General features: G+C 34.6%; 1 protein-coding gene across 1 annotated transcript in view; it reads left to right on the forward strand.

Annotated features, from left to right (window-relative positions):
* The window catches only part of LOC150099128 (folliculin-interacting protein 2-like), a 412,583-nt gene that overhangs the window by 90,090 nt on the left and 303,239 nt on the right, over positions 1-19,254 (forward strand). The window contains exons 5-6 of the mRNA XM_090404004.1: positions 9,017-9,111; positions 13,206-13,274. Coding sequence (XP_090260130.1) covers positions 9,017-9,111; positions 13,206-13,274 — 164 coding nt within the window. The remainder of the gene's footprint in view (positions 1-9,016; positions 9,112-13,205; positions 13,275-19,254) is intronic.

The raw sequence follows: 19,254 nt of genomic DNA on the forward strand, positions 1-19,254 counted from the left end.
TTGTGTTAGTTTATTGTGCACGAAATTCAAAACCTAACATTACTGAAGAAATCAGCACAGTTGGAAAAGAACTTTGATTTAATGAACTGGATAATGAAGATGTGGGAAACTTGCTTGATTCCCATTAAGTTAAGCGAGAATGATCTCCTTGAACTAGAAGAACAGCGTGTATATGAAGAAGGAGATAAGGAGTGTGAACAAGAAGAGAATGTTACGACTAAGATGCTAACTGAAAATGAGCTCAAGTTCTTTTACAGTTAGCTCAAGTTCTTTTTCATATACATTCACATTGAGTATGTATATGCTAAGGAAATTTTGTTTGATGGTGATACTGATATGAACATCTTTACTTAATTTTTTTTGTAAAAAAGAAGCTCATAGTCTTTTTTTTCCAAATTTATGGTAATTGATGGATGAATTATAATTATTGTTATTGTTTATTGTATTTATTCGCTTAATGTGATTTCACTTAGCACGAATTAATTCATGGATTAATTAATCTCTTTAAGCAAGGTTTTCCTGTATATTCTGTACCTATGTACCGATTGAGACTTCAGATGTAAACTCTAAATCTCTGAACTGCTCAACATACAATCTCCTCCACATCATAAGTGAAGGTTTTAATGCACAAATAGGATTAGATGCTTCAGGAATTACAAAAAATATAGTCCCTTTCATGTACACAATATAACAAATGAAAGTGGACAATTTCTAGCTGAACTGTGCAACACACATCATCCAATTTCTGACATGTACCCTCAAGGGGTGTACAGGATATGACAGCACTACATGAAAAAATTACATCATTACTAACTTCCTATAGACAATTTTCCTCCAAATCAATCTGTTACCTATCAAGACTCCAACATTATCAGATCTTATATTTCTATCTTCTAAGGCACTTTTTACTATATCAGTCCACCTATATCTTGGTCTCTTTTCTGGTAGAGAATACTTGTTTTGCTAAACTTTCCTCTCTCATTCTGTTTAAGTGACCATACCACCTGAAATTAGCTCTGCTATCACATTCATGGATGCTAACAATGTCAAGTGGTTTCCTAATAGCCTCGTTTTTAATATAATAATATCATTGATGATATCTGTTCATCAATGGTATTATCACCCCTAATCTTTTTCAGGGCTCTCCTGTCTCTGTTCTCTAGTCTTTGGTCAAGTGTTTTATTTAACCCAGCTCTCAGATCCATAAGTTAAAATTGGTTTGTGCACTGTCTTGTATAAACTAGTCTGGGTAGTGGCCCTTCCCTTAATGCATAACATTATACATATCTGCAAGGAGATGTGTTTTGCATTATGGGAGATACTGAGATAGGAGTGATGTTAGCTTGCTCCACCTTTGCTGCGAGTTGTCCGGTGTTGTACTACCTTACCACAGTCCTGAAGATATTTTCAGGTGCAAACTTTGTTTGTTCACACTTGAATAAAGGATTAAACTAAATTTATTATAGCTAATTTAGTGTTTTGACTAATTTCTCTCTTATTCCATTTAAATTTCTTCATTTGACCTTTTGTTGTTTATTTCCATATTTAATTTACCATATTCACAAAAAATCGTGCCTAAGTAGCTGAAATGTTTTACTTGTTCTATAGGTTCTCCATTCACAGTGCAGTGATATTTCCAATGTTTCTGTCTATTTTCATTGTCTTTGTCTTATTATTGCTAACCTTCATACCATATCTATTACAACAGTTATTCAAATTAGTCAGGGAATCTTGCAGACTTGTAGCAGATTTATTTAGAAGTATAACATCATTCACATAAAATAAAGAGGTGAAATTAACATTTGCAATTTTTATGTCAGGTTTAATACTACTTTCCTTCATAATAAAATCCATATAGATAATGAATAACAGAGGGGATAATGTGCATCCTTGTCTTACACCAGATTTAACATTAAACCATCTTCCTGTACTTCTTTCAGTTCTAAATGCTGACATGCAACTCACATAAAGACTAAGTATTGCTTGTATAATGCCCCATGGACACATACAACTGTAGCATTTTGAATAGCTTCTTGCAACACTCTTGTAATTTATAGAGCAAAGTTCCACACAAACTTGGAAGAAAATGGACTTTGGGAACATTCAGTTAGAACATGATTACAGCAAATTGCAGAGCCTAGAATAGTGTACAACTATTCTACACTCTAGAAATGTTCAAGTATGGAGGTATAAAAGTCTTACAGTGGCTGCACTGCATAGTTCAGGAGGCCTGGATAGAGAGACAAATTTCAGATGATTGGAGTCGAGTTCTGATAGTACCCATATATAAAAAGGGAAATAAAATGGAATGTGAGAATTACAGAAGTATTTCTCTACTAAGTGTTCCTGGTAAGATTTATGCAAGTATACTTGAGAAATGGTAGAGAAGGATTGTGGAAGAAAAGCTTGGTGATGAAGAAGCTGGATTCAGGCCAAATAGAGGATGTCAGGATCAGATTTTCACTTTACAACAGATAGTTGAGAAATCATGGGAATATAACAAAGATCTGTATTTAATTTTTTAGACCTTCAAAAGGCATATGACAAGGTGCCAAGAGAGAAGCAATTCAAACGCTACAGTGTCAGTGAGGCATTATACCAAGCAATACTTAGTCTTTATTTGAGTTGTAAGTCAGAAGTTAGAATTGAAGGAAATACAAGAAGATGGTTTAATGTTAAATCTGGTATTAGACAAGGATGTACATTATCCCCTTTTTTATTCATTATCTATATGGATCTCATTATAAAGGAAAGTGGTATTAAACCTGATATAAAAATTGCAAATGTTAATTTCAGCTCTTTACTTTATGTGAATGATGTTATGCTTCTAAATAAATCTGGTACAAGTGTGCAAGTTTCCCTGACTAAAATGAATAACTTTTGTAATAGATATGGTATGTCAGCAGTAACAAGACAAAGAAAAGAGACAGAAGCATTGAAAATCAACTGTGTGAATGGAAAACCTATAGAACAAGTTAAACATTTCAGCTACTTAGGCACGATTTTTAGTGAAAATGGTAAATTGAATATGAAAATAGACAACAGAATCAAAGCCGGCATGGAAGGTAGAAAGAAAGCTGGTGTGGTAGGAAGTAAACTGAATAAATTTATATAGAATAAGAGAGAAATTAGTCAAAAAATAAATTAGCTGTTTACAAGACAATGTTCACGCCAATTTTAACTTATGGATCTGAGAGCTGAGTTAGAAATAAAACATTTGACCAAAGACTAGAGACTGCAGATATGGAGTCCTGAGAAAGATTAGGGGCATGAACAGGTGGCCACAATGGCAATATCATATTAAAAATGAGGATATTAGGACTAAAGTTGACATTGTTGGCATTCAGGAATGTGTTAGCAGAAGTAATCTCAGGTGGTTCCCTTAAACAGAAGAGGAGAGGTAAGGTTCTGTCAGGTTGGCAGGAAATTGATCCAGAGGAAGACCAAGATATGTGTGGATTGATACAGTAAAGAATACTTTAGAAGACAGAAATACAGTTATCCCTCGACTTACGTCCTTCCATTCGAGTTAAATCCTCTCGAAGATACATCCGTGATCCCATAAGGGAATAAATAACATTTTTGGCTATACTTTCAAACAAGATGCAAGCATAAGGTAAAGCATGCACAGTGGCAACAGCGCTTTCAGCTGCAATCTCCCTCGGCAGTCAGCACTTGTCTTCAACGGTTCCTCTGTTGATTTTGTGTATGAGAAATGGGTTATTTGTGTATCTATTGTTAAATATTTCACAATGTTTTGTGCAACATGGCCCCTACATGCACAGCCAAAAACCTATTGAAGAATCACAGAAAAAGAGGCGAGCAATTGATCTTGAAATGAAGTTGTAAGTTATAAAGCAACATGAAGCTGTTAAGCCTGTCAATGTGATTGCACATCACTTCGGATGGTCTCATTATACAGTTATGATCATTTTGTAAAATAAGAATAAATTTGTAGAGGCTGTGAAAGGATCTGCTTCCATTAAATCGATGATAGTGACGAACAACGACAAGGTCCTATCGGTGATATGGTAAATCTACTTGCATCATGGATAGAGAATCTGAACCAAAAGTGCATACCCCTTAGAACTGTGACCATAATCACTAACTCTCTTCAATATGTTGAAAGAGAAAGCAGACCTTGATTTTGACTACGAATTCAACGCTTCTTCCGGTTGGTTCATGAGATTCAAGCAGCGTTTGGCACTGCATAATGTGAAAATGTATGGGAATCTGCAAGTGCTGAGAAGGCTGCCAAGGAGTTTGTGGAAAAGTTGGATTAAATTATTACGGAGGAAAATTATTTGCCAAAGCAAATATTTAATAAGGGTGAGACGTCCTTGTTTCGGAAATTTGGACATTCATCCTCAATTGACGGACATTCATCCACAAAAAGCTAAAATCTATATTAATTTCAAAGCTCTTAATGCCCGTATTACGATTTTGTCGGGTAATGTGGCTGGATATAAACTGAAACCATTTGTGATATGGCACAGTGAGAATCCATGGATCTTCAATAACATTAGGAAGCATACTCCTAGTTCATTATCGGAGTTCATTATCAAAATGCTCGATTGACATTCATCCACAAAAAGCTAAAATCTATATTAATTTCAAAGCTCTTAATGCCCGTATTACGATCTGTTTTAACAGTAATGTGGCTGGATATAAACTGAAACCATTTGTGATATGGCACAGTGAGAATCCACGAATCTTCAAAAACATTAGGAAGCATGCTCCTAGTTCATTATCGGAGCAATAAGATGGCGTGGATGGCTCAAAAATAGTTTGAGGATGCCTTAATCAACTGTTTTGCGAGTGAAATAAAACGCTGTTGTGTGAAAGAAAGTGTAGAATTTAAAATTTTATTAGTTCTAATAAAATTTTAAATTGTACATTTTCTTTCACACAACAGCTTTTTATTTCCTCCAAAAACTATTTCATCGATCCAACTGATTGATCAGGGAGTTCTTGCAGTGTTTAAGGCTTATTATCTATAGAGAACTTTTTCACAAGCCATTTCAGCTACTGAAGGAAATGACCAGACTCTATGCAATTCTGGAAAACAGTCAATATTTATCATGCTATTAAAAATATTGCTGTGGTTTGGGACGAAGTGACCTCTCAATGTATGAGTAGCATATGGAAATAGACATTAAAAAGGTTTGTGCATGATTTTGGAAGTTTGTAATAGTGGGCCGAGCAAACAATTTGAATCTCGAAGTGAATGATGATGACATAATTCAACTCGTAGACAGTTAACCTGAAGAGTTTACCAATGAAGAATTGGTCGAACTGAAGGAACTGTTGCAGAAGAGGAAAAACTAGAAAAGGAAGAGGGAAAAGAGAAACAGGAAGAGGTAGTTAAACAATTTACATTAAAGGGTCTTGCAGAAATGTTCTTTGCAGTTAGCAATGTTCTCAAAATGACTGAAGACATGGACTCCAGTGTTGAACTCTACTTAATAATAGAAATGAAAGTACATAATGCGTTTGCTTGCTACGAACAATTTATGATGAAAAGAAAAAGAGGAATAAGCAAAACACACTGGACATTTTCATCAAAAAAAACAAAGGTTACACCAGAAGAGCCACATTGGTCACAGGGAAAGTAATGAAGATGTGATTGTGGAGGAAGATTTGGGTGATTATTATCCTGTTTTATAGTGGTAGTAACGCACAGTACAGTTTTATAATAAGGTTTAAAAATTACAATGACAGTATACACTTGTTACGGTTAAGTCCTTAACCCCTATAACTCAGTTGATTTAATGTATCGACTTACATCCTGCTGGATATGTAACGGAACATGGACGTAAGTCGATGGATGACTGTATAAGATCTCATAATGTGGGAGTCTCTACAGGTAACAGATTGATTTGGAGGAAAATTATAGATATGAAGTTAATGGTGATGTAAGTTTTTCATGCAGTACTATCGTATCCTGTACATCATTTGAGGGTACATGTCAGCAATTTGATGATGATGATAAAACTAAGCAAAATAAAACCAAGTTTCTTAAGTTAAGACTTGCATCATCAGGGGTACTGGTACAGAAAAGTTTTACACAACAAAAGTCTTTTAACAATTAATTACATATATTAGATATTTTGTTAACTTCATAACTGTTACATATAATTGATAAACCAGAATACAAACAATAAATTCATTACTATACATGTTGGAACATTGCTAGTGCTATCACATTCTGTGGTATAATGCGTGTTATATCCTAGTTCTGTGGCAGTTAAATTTTTGATGAAAGCAGACCATACTTGATGTAAAATTTAGATCTGATTTTTATTGCATTGCATAGGAATCCTAATCATTTTCAAGGCTTCTTTAAATTTTCTTGTAAAACATTTACAATCAGTATATGACATTTTTGTTTGTTGCCGAAGTATTTGATGGCCTGTAGTAGTCGTGTGGAATGCCAGGTCTGATTTATGTTATTTTCTTTTTTCAACATCTTTTATGTGTTCAGATATGCAGATCTCTCTCAACCTTCTTGTCTGGCCTCCATAACAAATGCCACAAGAGCAGTGAATCTCGAAAACACCTGTTTTTTTCATGTGGTGACATGGAGGTTTTGGTAGAGGTATGATTCTTGAGATTTTTTGTAAAGGTAAAAAAGCCACTTTTACATTGTACTCACGGAGCAACCCAGCCACTTTGTCTGTGACATTCTTGAAATCTTGTTTAAGTAAGGGAGTTGCAGGATATGTATTAAGAATTTTTCTGATTGTCTTGGGTTTATAACCATTAAATGCAAAGTTCAGTTTCGGATAGTACAGTTCGTTATTCCTATTCATTGACATTCTTGATATATTGTATACCCTGTCATGTAAATTTTAATTATGCCTATTTTTTGTAATGGATGGTGGTGTGAAGCGGCATTCAAAAATTATCTTCCTATTGCAGTAGATTTTCTGTATACAGAAAAGGATAACCTTTTTCCCTCTTCATTTACTTTTACTTCAACAAGGATATCAAGGAACAGTAATTTTTTTTTGCTGTTCTAATTCAAGAATGAATTTTATATTGGGATGTAAGTTGTTCAGATAATCTTTAAAAGTAATTAACTCATCCACTGTTCTAGATTAAATAACGAAAATATCATCAATGTAACGTAGCCATTTTTTTTTTTTTTCTGATAAATATTGCATTTAATGCGATATTTAATTTTTAATGAAAAACTGTTGAATAATTCATTGGTGAACTTCATTATAGATTACTATATCACTCCAGGTGAGAAAACACTTGGATTGGATGATATAATGGCAGAGACTAATAAACATGGAGAGAAAGAGCTTTGGGACACAGCTCTAGTGACATGCATCATTCCATCATATTGAAGAGAAGGTCTAATAATACCACTGCAATAAATAAATAAATAAATAAATAAAAGAGCAATCTAAACCCAAAACATTACAAAGGAATTACACTCTTCTGCAAAAAAATCAAGCAGATTTCTTGAAAAACAGAAGCACTGTCGAACACATATCCCACTGCCTTAGAAGGTAGTTACTGGAAGAACCAAGTGGTGAACACCATAAGCATTTGATTCAATCAATAGACAAGTATGCTCAAAATTCTCAGTTATTATGACATACACTTGAACATAATCGAAACAACAGCAGAACTGAAGCTTTCCTATTTCCACTGGAGTTCTTCAGGGAGACTCTTTGGCACCATTACTTTTTATTATTATTCCTCTGTATTCAGACTGATAAGAAGTAGGTACGGAATAATTTGAAAGATTCAGCAGGACAAATCCACATTAGAAGTCTCTGCTTTGCAGGTGATTGTGCTAATCAACTCTAACATTCAGACTGTCCAAAACCACCTAGTTAATTTATGTAAAAATGCATCACAGATTGAGTTAGCAGTCAACAGCAGTAAAACTAAAATCTAAAAAACAGGATACAAGGAAATATTAGGCTAAATTATCACACCCTTGAAGAAGTAAAAGTTTTCAGTACCTTGGTTCTTACATCCATACTCTGACATAGTGTGTAGTGTGTCAGAATAATAAATTGCCTTACTGAAGTGATCGGATAAATGTATATTATATAAAAATGTGGTCCTAAAATATATCACTAATGTATCTTCAATGCCATAAGTCTAACTAGTATGTGGAAATCTGATCTCAGCACTGCAAATACTAAAATATGTCTGGACAAAACTACCAGGCAAGCCATATTTACATATAGTGTCTTGGCATGGAATGCCAATACTCATCAAACAGTTAATATCATTAATAGCATACATGGCAAGATCACTTTCTGAATACTGTCATTCTTGAAGAAAGCAGCAAAGACCCCTAAACCCATACTCACAAACCATCTGACATTTACGTCGTTGGCACATAACAGCACAACTTGGCTCACCTTCATTTAATAGACTTTATCACCATGAGCTTTTATATGCATATTTATGTGTATATTTCTCTATTCATACATGAGTAATTGTTGATGATGATTTTAAGATATGACAACAGTTATTTTATTGTTAACAAAAAAAAAAAAAAATTATATATATAGTAATATACTATTTATCCAACCCAAAACAATGATCCTTTAATTAATCGACTCTCTAGATGACAACCAACCTCTGATTCAGCACCATTTAATTGTACTTCAGTTATCAGAATGATAAACTGCCTTACTAAAGTGGTCAGATAAATGGTAGATTACTGTATATTATATAAAAAGGTGGTTCTAAAATATATCATTAATGTATCGTCAAAATTCATATCTGAGCAACTATACTAAAATAGACTTTTCAGAGTATGTTATTGAAGGAAATAAAGAAAACAGTTTTTAATATTTACCTAATGGACCCTCCATTAGGTAAATATTTTCATTCCTATTTTCTGTGTGTGTGTATATGCATAGTTCATCTTAAAATACCTAATTTTATATTATACAGAATTCTTTTTTTTTTTTTTTTTTGCATGTTCAGTAATGATAAATGCTGATGTTTATTGTTTATATTTAATGTACTTTTACTACAGAGGGGACCGAGATTTATATGAATCTGGAAGTTTTTATAACTCTACTAGTGAGGTGCTGATTTCCAAATATTTTGAAAAAATGGACCCTCCATTAGGTATGTTTTTTTTTTACAATATATATATATATATATATATATATATATATGTTATATACTATAACAATAAAAAAAGTAGGATATTGTATTCCTTTTTTATTCTTCTGCATTCATAGTCTATATAGCCCATAATAAATTTAGTTTAATCCTTTATCCAAGTGTAAGCAAACAAAGTTTGCACCATGAAAATATCTTCAGGACTGAAGTAAGGTGGTACATCCCTTGGCAACTTGCAGCAAAGGTGGACCAAGCTCTCATCACTCCTTGTCTCAGTATCTCTCATAATGCAAAGCACATCTCCTTGCAGACATGTATACTGCTATGCATTAACGGAAGGGCCACTACCCAGACTGGTTTCAACCTTTATTGAGGTCTCGTCAGTGGGAGGCAGACCCAGAGTGGTGATACTAAGGCAGAAGCAATGGAGAGGTCATATTTACCTATACGAGTTGCCAACTAGTGTACCACCTTATTATTAAATTACGCTGGATTTAGAGAAAGATGTTGGAAGTTTATTTTGCACTTGGTTAGTGGCCCTTCCCTTAATGCATAGCAGTATACATGTCCGCAAGGAGATGTGCTTTGCATTATGGGAGATACTGAGACAAGGAGTGATGAGAGCTTGGTCCACCTTTGCTGCAAGTTGCCAAGGGATGTACCACCTTACTTCAGTCCTGAAGATATTTTCATGGTGCAAACTTTGTTTGCTTACACTTGGATAAAGGATTAAACTAATTTATTATAGTCTAACCAAGTGCAAAATAAACTTCCAACATCTATATAGCCCATTAGAGCACTATAAAGGTGACAGTCCTAACATGCTCTCTCCAGCTGTTTCTCTTGAGATCTCCTTAACATGGTGGAAAATTTTCTAATATTATCTGTCTATTTGATCTAGCCATCAGAACTGTTTCCAGTGCATTTTATTGATGATATTTTCTTGTGTTCTGGCAATGAAGCAGATTTTCCTTCTAACCTCATCATTTATGTGTGCAGCGTATGGTATCTTCAAAAGTTTTCTGTAGCACTTCATCTTGAAGGCCACTAGTCTTTTCTCATCTTCCTTTAGCAGTTTTCAGCTCTCACATCCATATAGTAAGACAGAGTTAACAACGGCATCAATGATATAATCATAGCTAGCTATATTTTATTGTCCTTCTAAAGTGACTGTAACCTGTGAAGGACAATAGTTGCCTTAGCAATATGTGCTTTAATATAATTTCTTTTCTATTACCATTATCAAATATGACTCCTCAAGCCCATTCCTTTCCATCCTTTATATTGTATGCACAAAGAAATTCGTTTATGTAGTTGAGATGGGGAAGGAATTTCATTACTCTGATTTTATATGATCACCTTCATCTTGTCAATGCAACTGTTGCCTTATTCTAATAAGTAGATTATTAAACCATGACTTCCCTTTAGCAAATCCATGCTCGATTTGCTAAAAGAGAAGATAATATTGCTGTTGCCAACCCAATTCTGGATCCTGGTTCCCACCAGCCTCTCCAACATTTCAACCACGACACCTGACACACAGATTGGCCTATAATTTGATGCTTGAGTTCCCTTGTGAAGTGGACAATCTTCTCTTCTTTTTACTCCTTTGGAACTTGACCCAATGCAAGACCCATATTAAATAAATATGTCAAGGCAGATATCAACTCTTTGGCACATTCCTTCAAAATACATGGTGATATATCAAGTCCCACTGCCTTAGTGGGACTTGATATATCACAGTTTTAAACTGTGGATATATCATTGGCACTTGATATATCCACAGTTTAAAAGCAGTGGTTGAACAGGAAGAAAGTGAGCAGGAGATATATGGGAAACCGAAGGTTTCCCATATATCTCCTGCTCACTTTCTTCCTGTTCATCCACTGCTTTTTAACTCTCCATGATTTCACGTTCACAAGGATGAAAGACCTTTATGAACTGCTTATTAAATATCTGAACTATATCCTTTTTTTTTTTTTTTTTTGCTTCATTAGCTAATTGCTGCTCACACTGCTCTTTTGCGACTCTTACCAACGAAGTTGCCCTCCTTGCCTGTTCTTTGTACTTCTCATAAAATCGATTATTATCACTCATCTTATGTTGCCTCCATAATGCCTTCTTTCTCTGTATTGCATGCTTATTCTGTTTATTCATTTATCCATTTTACACCTACCTTATTTAACCTTCTGACCTCTGGAATACATTTAGGCACTACTTCTACTATATAGTTCTTGAATATCACCCAAGCAGTATTGATCTCCTTTCCACTCAACTTCTCATTCCATGCTACAGGTGCAAGCTGTCTCCTGAGCATCTCATAATCCCCAGCCTCACAATCCTCATGTGCCCTCTGTTACATACTATCCAAGGTAATTATCCCTCAAAAACTTGGAAAATTCATTTTCTTTAATTCTGGTTGCTATCTCATCATTCCAATCTATATTGCCATAATTAAAATCACCCTTTTCCTATTTGCTTATACATTTCATGGTCACTACCCTCCACAATATCAGGTCTATAGCAACATCTAAGTATTTCATTCTATTCACATCTGTCTCTCATACTATACTGCCTTAAAACTACCACTATTTCCCCCTTGCATCTCTGTCTTGTATGGGCATAACTCTTTTCTATCAGCAATAGCACTCCATCTTCCCTTTTATTGTAATAACATGTATGGGTGGCAAACGAGCAGAAATCTAAATTTTTTTTTTCTCCTAACATCACAGATCTCTACTCTTTTGCCATCCAAACAAGATACATCTCTTAGAAGAACAAAATAAAAAGAAAGGCAGTTGAAATTATGAACATTGAAATCTCCAAGAAAAATGTTTTCACTCTTATTAGGAATAAAAATCAACATTTAAAGAAAGAAAGAAAATGAAGTGCAGTATGGTGATATAGTATTATGGAGCATTCAAGACAGCAGATGAATTTGATAGATTGGGGGGTAAAGAGATATTTAGCCAAAGAAAATAAAAAAGAGATGCTAAGTTTGAAAAGTCTGACATATGTATCAGATCAACATATGCTTGGGATGGCACCTTTGAAATGAAATATGTCAAGGATTGAAGAATTTGAAAATTGAGGTTAGAGAAATTAGGTCTGGTTTTATAAATGGAAAGTGGAAATGGACATCACTGAAACTGAGACCACATATGCTTTTGTAGTAAATTTGGAAGTTTCAAATGGGGTTATTTTTCCACATCAGGCTTCCTTAACCAAACTGGTATTACAATGGGCGATGAAACTCTGCATAATGACCCTGGTGCAGATCACCAGTCCATATTGTTAAGGTCTGAACATCAGTTCCATCATGAACATCAGAGACCTAAAAAGGGGGAGGGATCTAAATAGATTGTGTAATCTTTCTAGGATTGTTTATAAGTGCTTTTCATCTGAAGGTGCATTAGTTTGTCTCATACAGAGTTATGGGATTTTTTTCTCTTGTTATCTCAAGTTTATCATCTTGCAAACTAACCAGAATAACATATGCATTTAACAGACAATATATTGTCCTCATACCTTAAGTTATTTAGTGTAATTTTAAGCAGTCCAACCCAATTCATTGAAACTTCTGATGCATTGGAACAAATTTCCATTATGGAACTTCTTGATATCTAATAATCAAGTTAGTAGTGATTATTTATTTTAACATTCATTTCCTTCTAATGTTTTTATCAAATGTAGCTTTAAAAAAAGTTCTTTTAATTCAATTAGGATTTTGCCATAGTAGATTGAAATGTTGATATTATTATTATTATACTACTGAAACTGAATTGTGTTTTACATTATCAGCTTTATATAATGAAGAAACTAAGTAAATCCTAATCTCTAATATTATTTACAAGTACATAATATTGTGAAACATTATATTTGAAGTAAAACATAAGAAAACCTACAATGACACATTCATAAATATACTCCTTTGATCTCTTTTTTTTTTTCAAACCCTCACTTTCCTTAAAAGGTTCCTAACTCTTGTCCTAGGACTGAAAGGGGAGAAAATTGTACATATATTAAAATAAATAATTTTATTTATATATCATGAGTAGTACGTTGATTTATTTTTGGTTTATGTTTATTTTGTGCAGCACACAGCATTCCAGTAGATGTCCCAGGTCACGTAACATCAAGTCATGTGTTGAGTGCAAATGTGTCTGGTATGTATATGTATCCATGAGTAAAAATTTTGTATTTAAAAAATCTTGTTAGTTCAGGTGAAAAATCTCCAAGGAAATGTTTGCTAGTATGCTTAAGATTAATTATAAGTGCTGATGTTATCATGCCCTTAGGAGAGAAAGTCATTAGCCATGACAAGTGCAAACAACCAGGAAGGAATATAGTTACTCATTTGCAAAGATAGAAGGCAGAGCATGAGGTGGTAGTCTGCTGAGCAACCTTCTGTGTCAGATCTGATCAAATGTCATAGAAATATCAAGAATGACCACCTGAGTTTCTCCAAACCTTTTCATGGCTTGTGTCTGAAAATGGGTGAGGATGACTGGATCAGTTAAGGATCAAAAGTGACAAAATCCATATTGGTCACTAATTGATTGGTGAGCCTCCAAGCAGTGAAGAAGTTGACTGGTGTTGATTTTCATGATTTTTGAGAGAACTGACATAATAGCATTTGAGTGATAGTGTGTTGACTTTTATCACCTGTTTTTTGGAATTGGCTGAATATAGACTTGTTACCATGCTGTACGATAGATGCCACTTGAGTAGGAGGGATACTATCAGGACTAGATAACTTATTGGTATGTAAGATGGTTAGGGTTCTGATTTCTTTCTGATAAAAAGTCTTCAGATGAAGCTTCACTTTCCTTTACAATCCTTCATGATAGTACTTCTAGAGCAACGCTACCCAAACTGTGGGCTGTGGGCCATGGCCCCCCTTGGGAGCCGTACATTTTGTTGGAGGGGGGCTGTGAAATAATGAAAACAAATTTAAAATGTTTTAAGACTAAGTAGATTTTTTTTATCTTACAAGAAAAACGTATTTAATTTTTATTATTTATTATTTCTTTTTTATATTCTAATGGAAAAAATCACACATTGGTTGGTTCACAAATTTTGCTTCTTTCGTATTTCAGCGATTAATGAATATTAGTAAACATATGCTTATTCATAAGTTTCATTTTAAAAGTATTGATAAGAAACAAAAAAAGATTACAAACGCAAAATCTTGAATATAAATTGTATTGAATATAAATACAATAACTATTATAATAATATATGTCTATATTACAATTTTTTTTTTCGATGGGGGCCATGAAATATTTTAATTTTTCCAAAGGGGGCCTTGGCATCCATAAGTTTGGAAAGCACTGTTCTAGAGGAACAAACAAAGCACTTTTAAATAGAGAGTTGAACAAATTGTTGAACCATGCATATAATTTGGGATTGCAACAAGACAAGCATTCAAAATACTGAATATGCAGTTTGGAATTGTAATGCAATATGTGAGCCAGGCATACTTCTACATTTGAAAGAGTATTTAATACCTCTAATATTTCACTGTTTGTTCAAAGTTGAGATTGCTAAGGATCAAAATCAGATAATAGACAAGAGACCTCCACGTAGCCTTTAATGAATGCAGGGAATTGATTTGGTCTCCTGACCTAATCTCCAATCCTCACCAACACATGATTTACCCTGTTAATAAGCTAGCCATTTGGGACTTAGTCAACCAAATTATACTTTCTGTTGGCTTAAGCCAGAAGTAAACATGATGGAATAGGCGTTGCCTGGTCATGCAAGTCCCCCTGCTATTTTTGTCAAGGAACCAGGATGAACAGAGAAACGTCAGCTACCAGAACATCATGCTATCAACATAAGGAGTATCAGTGGAAAGAAAATTGAACTAGCAGAAGAACTAGGAAAGTACCATATGGACATAATTGGTGTTACTCAGAAAAAGAAGACTAAAACACGTGACATCCTATTAAATGATAAATATAGAATATTATATTCGGGCGGTAACGATCATCGTCATCAAATTCCTGACATTTACCCTCAAGGGGTGTACAGGATATAATAGTACTATATGAAAAATTTAATATATATTTAGTTTAATCCTTTATCCAAGTGTAAGCAAACAAAATTTGTGCCTGAAGTATCTTCAGGACTGGGGCAACTCGTGGTAAAGGTGGTATAAGTTCTCATGACTTGCCTTAGTATCTCCCACAATGCAAAGCATGTCTCCTTGCGGACATGAATAATGCTATGCATTAAGGGAAGGGCACTACCCAGACTGGTTTTGACCTTTATTGAGGTCTCATCAGTGGGAGCAAGACCCAGTGGTGGTGATACCAAGGCAGAAGTAATGGAGAAGTCATATTTACCTATACGAGTTACCAAAGGGTGTCCCACCTAATTATTAAAATCTCTGGATTAGAGATAAGTTTATGGAAGTTTTTTCACTTGGCTATGCTACTAATTATATATTGGGTTTTATCCTTTATTCAAGTGTAAGCAAACAAAGTTTGCCCCTGAAGTACTTTCATGACCCTTTGGCAACTTGTATAGGTAAATATGACTTTTCCTTTGCTTCCGCCTTACTATCACCACTTCTGTGTCTTGCTCCCATTGATGACACCTCAATAAAGGTCGAGACCGATCGGCAGTGGCCATTCCCTTAATGCATAGCATTATACATATCCGCAAGGAGATGTGCTTTGCATTATGGGAGATACTAAGGCAAGTGATGAGAACTTATACCACATTTACCACGAGTTGCCCCATTCCTGAAAGTACTTCAGGTGCAAACTTTGTTTGCTTACACTTGGATAAAGTATAAAACCCAATATATAATTAGTAGCATAGCCTAGTGAAAAAACTTCCATAATCCAATTTTGATATCAGGTTTAATACCACTTTCCTCCATAATATGATCCACATAGATAACGAATAACAGAGGGGATAATGTACTTCTTTCCATTCTAACTGCTGACTTACAACTCAGTACAACTGTAGCGTTTTGATTAGCTTCTCTCTTGGCACCTTGTCATATGCTTTTGCCAGATCTACAAAACTTAAATACAGATCTTTGTTATATTCCTATGACTTATCAACTATTTGTCATAAAGTTAAAATCTGATCCTGATATCCTCTATTTGGCCTGAATCTAGCTTGTTCTTCACCAAGCTTCTCTTCCACAGTTCTTCTAAACCATTTCTCAAGTATACTAGCATGAATCTTACCTCTCTTAAATCTTTCCCTATGTCATTGATATACAAATTAAAGAGTAGTGCCCCTAAACCGAACCCTTAGGTACTCCACCATATATCCTATTCTCCTAGATTCCACTATACCATATACTATTTTCTGGTGCCTGCCTGTCTGTCAGTTCCCCCCCCCCCCCCATTCCATGCTACTAGCAGCATATCCATTCCCATTTGCTCCAGTTTTTGTAATAGTTTTCCCAGGGTATCTATTTTGTAATAGTTTTTCCTTTCCTAAATGCCTTAGCAAAGGCAAGCAGTATCATGGTGTAGCCATTACCTTTATCCAATTTTGCTGTCACGTTAATATAAAATGTGCATAAGTTACTAAGACAGGATATACCCTTTTCAAGGCCATACTGCCCAATATAGAGTATTGCATCCCTATCCACCCACTGTTGTATTTTAAATTTCATCAACTTCTCCAATACTTTAACAACAACTCCTGATATATTAATTGGTCTGTAATTGCCACCTTTAGGCAATGGTACTATCTTATCCCCTTTCCACTCTCTTAGAACTCTGCAAGAGCTGAGATTTAGATATTGAGCAACTTCATCACAGAAAATGCCAATTCTCTCATATTCACATAGTATATGGGCTGATATGCCATCCAGTCTCATTAATATATTCACATTCATCATCATCAAATTCCTGACATTTACCCTCAAGGGGTGTACATGATATGATAGCACTACATAAAAAAATTACATCATTACTAACTTCCTATCTACAATTTTCCTCCAGATCAATCTGTTACCTGTCAAGGCTCCAACCTTGTCAGAGCTTATATTTCTATCTTCTAAGGCACTTTTTACTATATCAATCCACCTATATCTTGATCATCCTCTGGGTCTTTTTCTTGCCAACCTGGCAGAGAACACTTGTTTTGCTAATTTTTCCTCTCCCATTCTGTTTAAGTGACCATACCACCTGAGATTAGTTCTGCTAACACATTCCTGGATGCTAACAACGTCAATACCAGCTTTGTTGATTCTGTTATCTATTTCCATATTTAATTTACTATCTTCACTAAAAATCGTGCCTAAGTAGCTGAAATGTTTTACTTGTTTTATAGGTTCTCCATTCAAAATACAATTGATATTTTCAATGTTTCTGCTTATTTTCATTGCTTTTGTCTTGTTATTGCTGACCTTCATACCATATCTATTTACAACAGTTATTCAATATAGTCAGGGAATCTTGCAGACTCGTAGCAGATTTATTTAGAAGTATAACATCATCTGCATAAAGCAAAGAGCTGACATTAACATCTCCAATTTTGATATCGGGTTTTATACCACTTTCCTTCATAATGTGATCCATATAGATAATGAATAACAGAGGTGATAATGTACATCCTTGTCTGACACCAGATTTAACATTAAACCATATTCCTGTACTTCCTTCAATTCTAGCTGCTGACTTACAACTCAAATAAAGACTGAGTATTGCTTGGTATAATGCCCCACGACACCATACAAATGTAGTGTTTTGAATAGTTTCTCTCTTGGCACTTTGTCAAAATGCTTTTTCCAGATCTACAAAACTTAAATACAGATCCTTGTTATGTTCCCATGATTTTTCAACTATTTGTCATTAATTGAAAATCTGATCCTGATAGCCTCTATTTGGCCAGAATCCAGCATGTTCTTCACCAAGCTTCTCTTCCACAATACTTCTCAACAGTTTCTCAAGTATACTGGCATAAATCTTAACAGGAACACTCAGTAATGAAATGCCCTCTGTAATTCTCACATTCAGTTTTATTTCCCCTTTTTATATATGGATACTATGAGCGCTCTACTCCAATCATCTGAAATTCGTCCCTCTGAACTATGCAGTGCAGCCACTGTAAGACTTTTATACCTCCATACTAGAGCATTTCTGGTCGAATTACATCTACTCCTGCTACCTTTCCACATTTCAGGCCTTTGTTGTTTTTTTTCTGTTTCAAGTATGGATATGTATTCCTGGTCAGTGTTTTTTTATCACGTGCTGTCATCACTGCTATTTTCATTTAGCAATTTTTCGAAGTAATTATACTCCATACTTCTAGGATATCTTTTTCTCCAGTTTTCATATTGCCTTTATCACTTTATCCTCTCCTGCATAGGATAATGCTCACTTAATCTCTCCTCCATTTCTGAGCTTATTCGACAACCTCCAGAATATCTTGCCACCTTCTTGATATTTACTTTTTATGTTCTTACCAAAGTCTTCTCTTGACTTTATTTAGCTAGTTTTACAGTGTTTAGCTTTCTTACATTTGTCTCTATATTCTCTAAGAACACAAGCTGACTTATTTGCCAGTAGCTTTTGATATGCTTTCTTCTTTTCCTTCACTGCCTCTTTACTTCCTGTGTCCACCATGGAGTTCTGATTTTTCTATCCTTTGCAGACTACCTCACCACATGCCTCTCTGGCTGATTCAGTGTTTTCTTCTGAGCTTACCACTGAATCTTCAGGGTTTGATTCCTGTTCTCAAACTCTTTCTTTCTTTCTGTTCTTCTTTTCAATATGAAATTCAATTTTATCCTGCTCAAGACTAAATGATGATCACTTCTAATTTCATAACCTGTGTACACTCTAGTGTTCTGCACAATAGAGAAAACATCACTATCAACAATAACATAGTCAATGAGACTTTTCTTATCCCTTGCCTCTTATCTTCATGTGAATTTGTGCACATTTTTATGTTGGTTACTAACATCATGTTAGTTATTACTAACATGGTGTTAGTAATAACTAGTCCATGTCCTTAGCAGAAATCCAACAAGTCATCATCATCATCAAATTCCTGACATGTACCCTCAAGGAGTGTACAGGATATGATAGTACTACATGAAAAATTTACATCATTACTAACTTCCTATCTACAATTTTCCTCCAAATCAGTCTGTTACTTGTCAAGACT

The sequence above is a fragment of the Typopeltis vanoorti genome, chromosome 14 (genome assembly GCF_054136105.1).
Source record: "Typopeltis vanoorti isolate ZY-2024b chromosome 14, IOZ_Tvanoo_1.0, whole genome shotgun sequence".
NCBI lineage: Eukaryota > Metazoa > Arthropoda > Arachnida > Uropygi > Thelyphonidae > Typopeltis > Typopeltis vanoorti.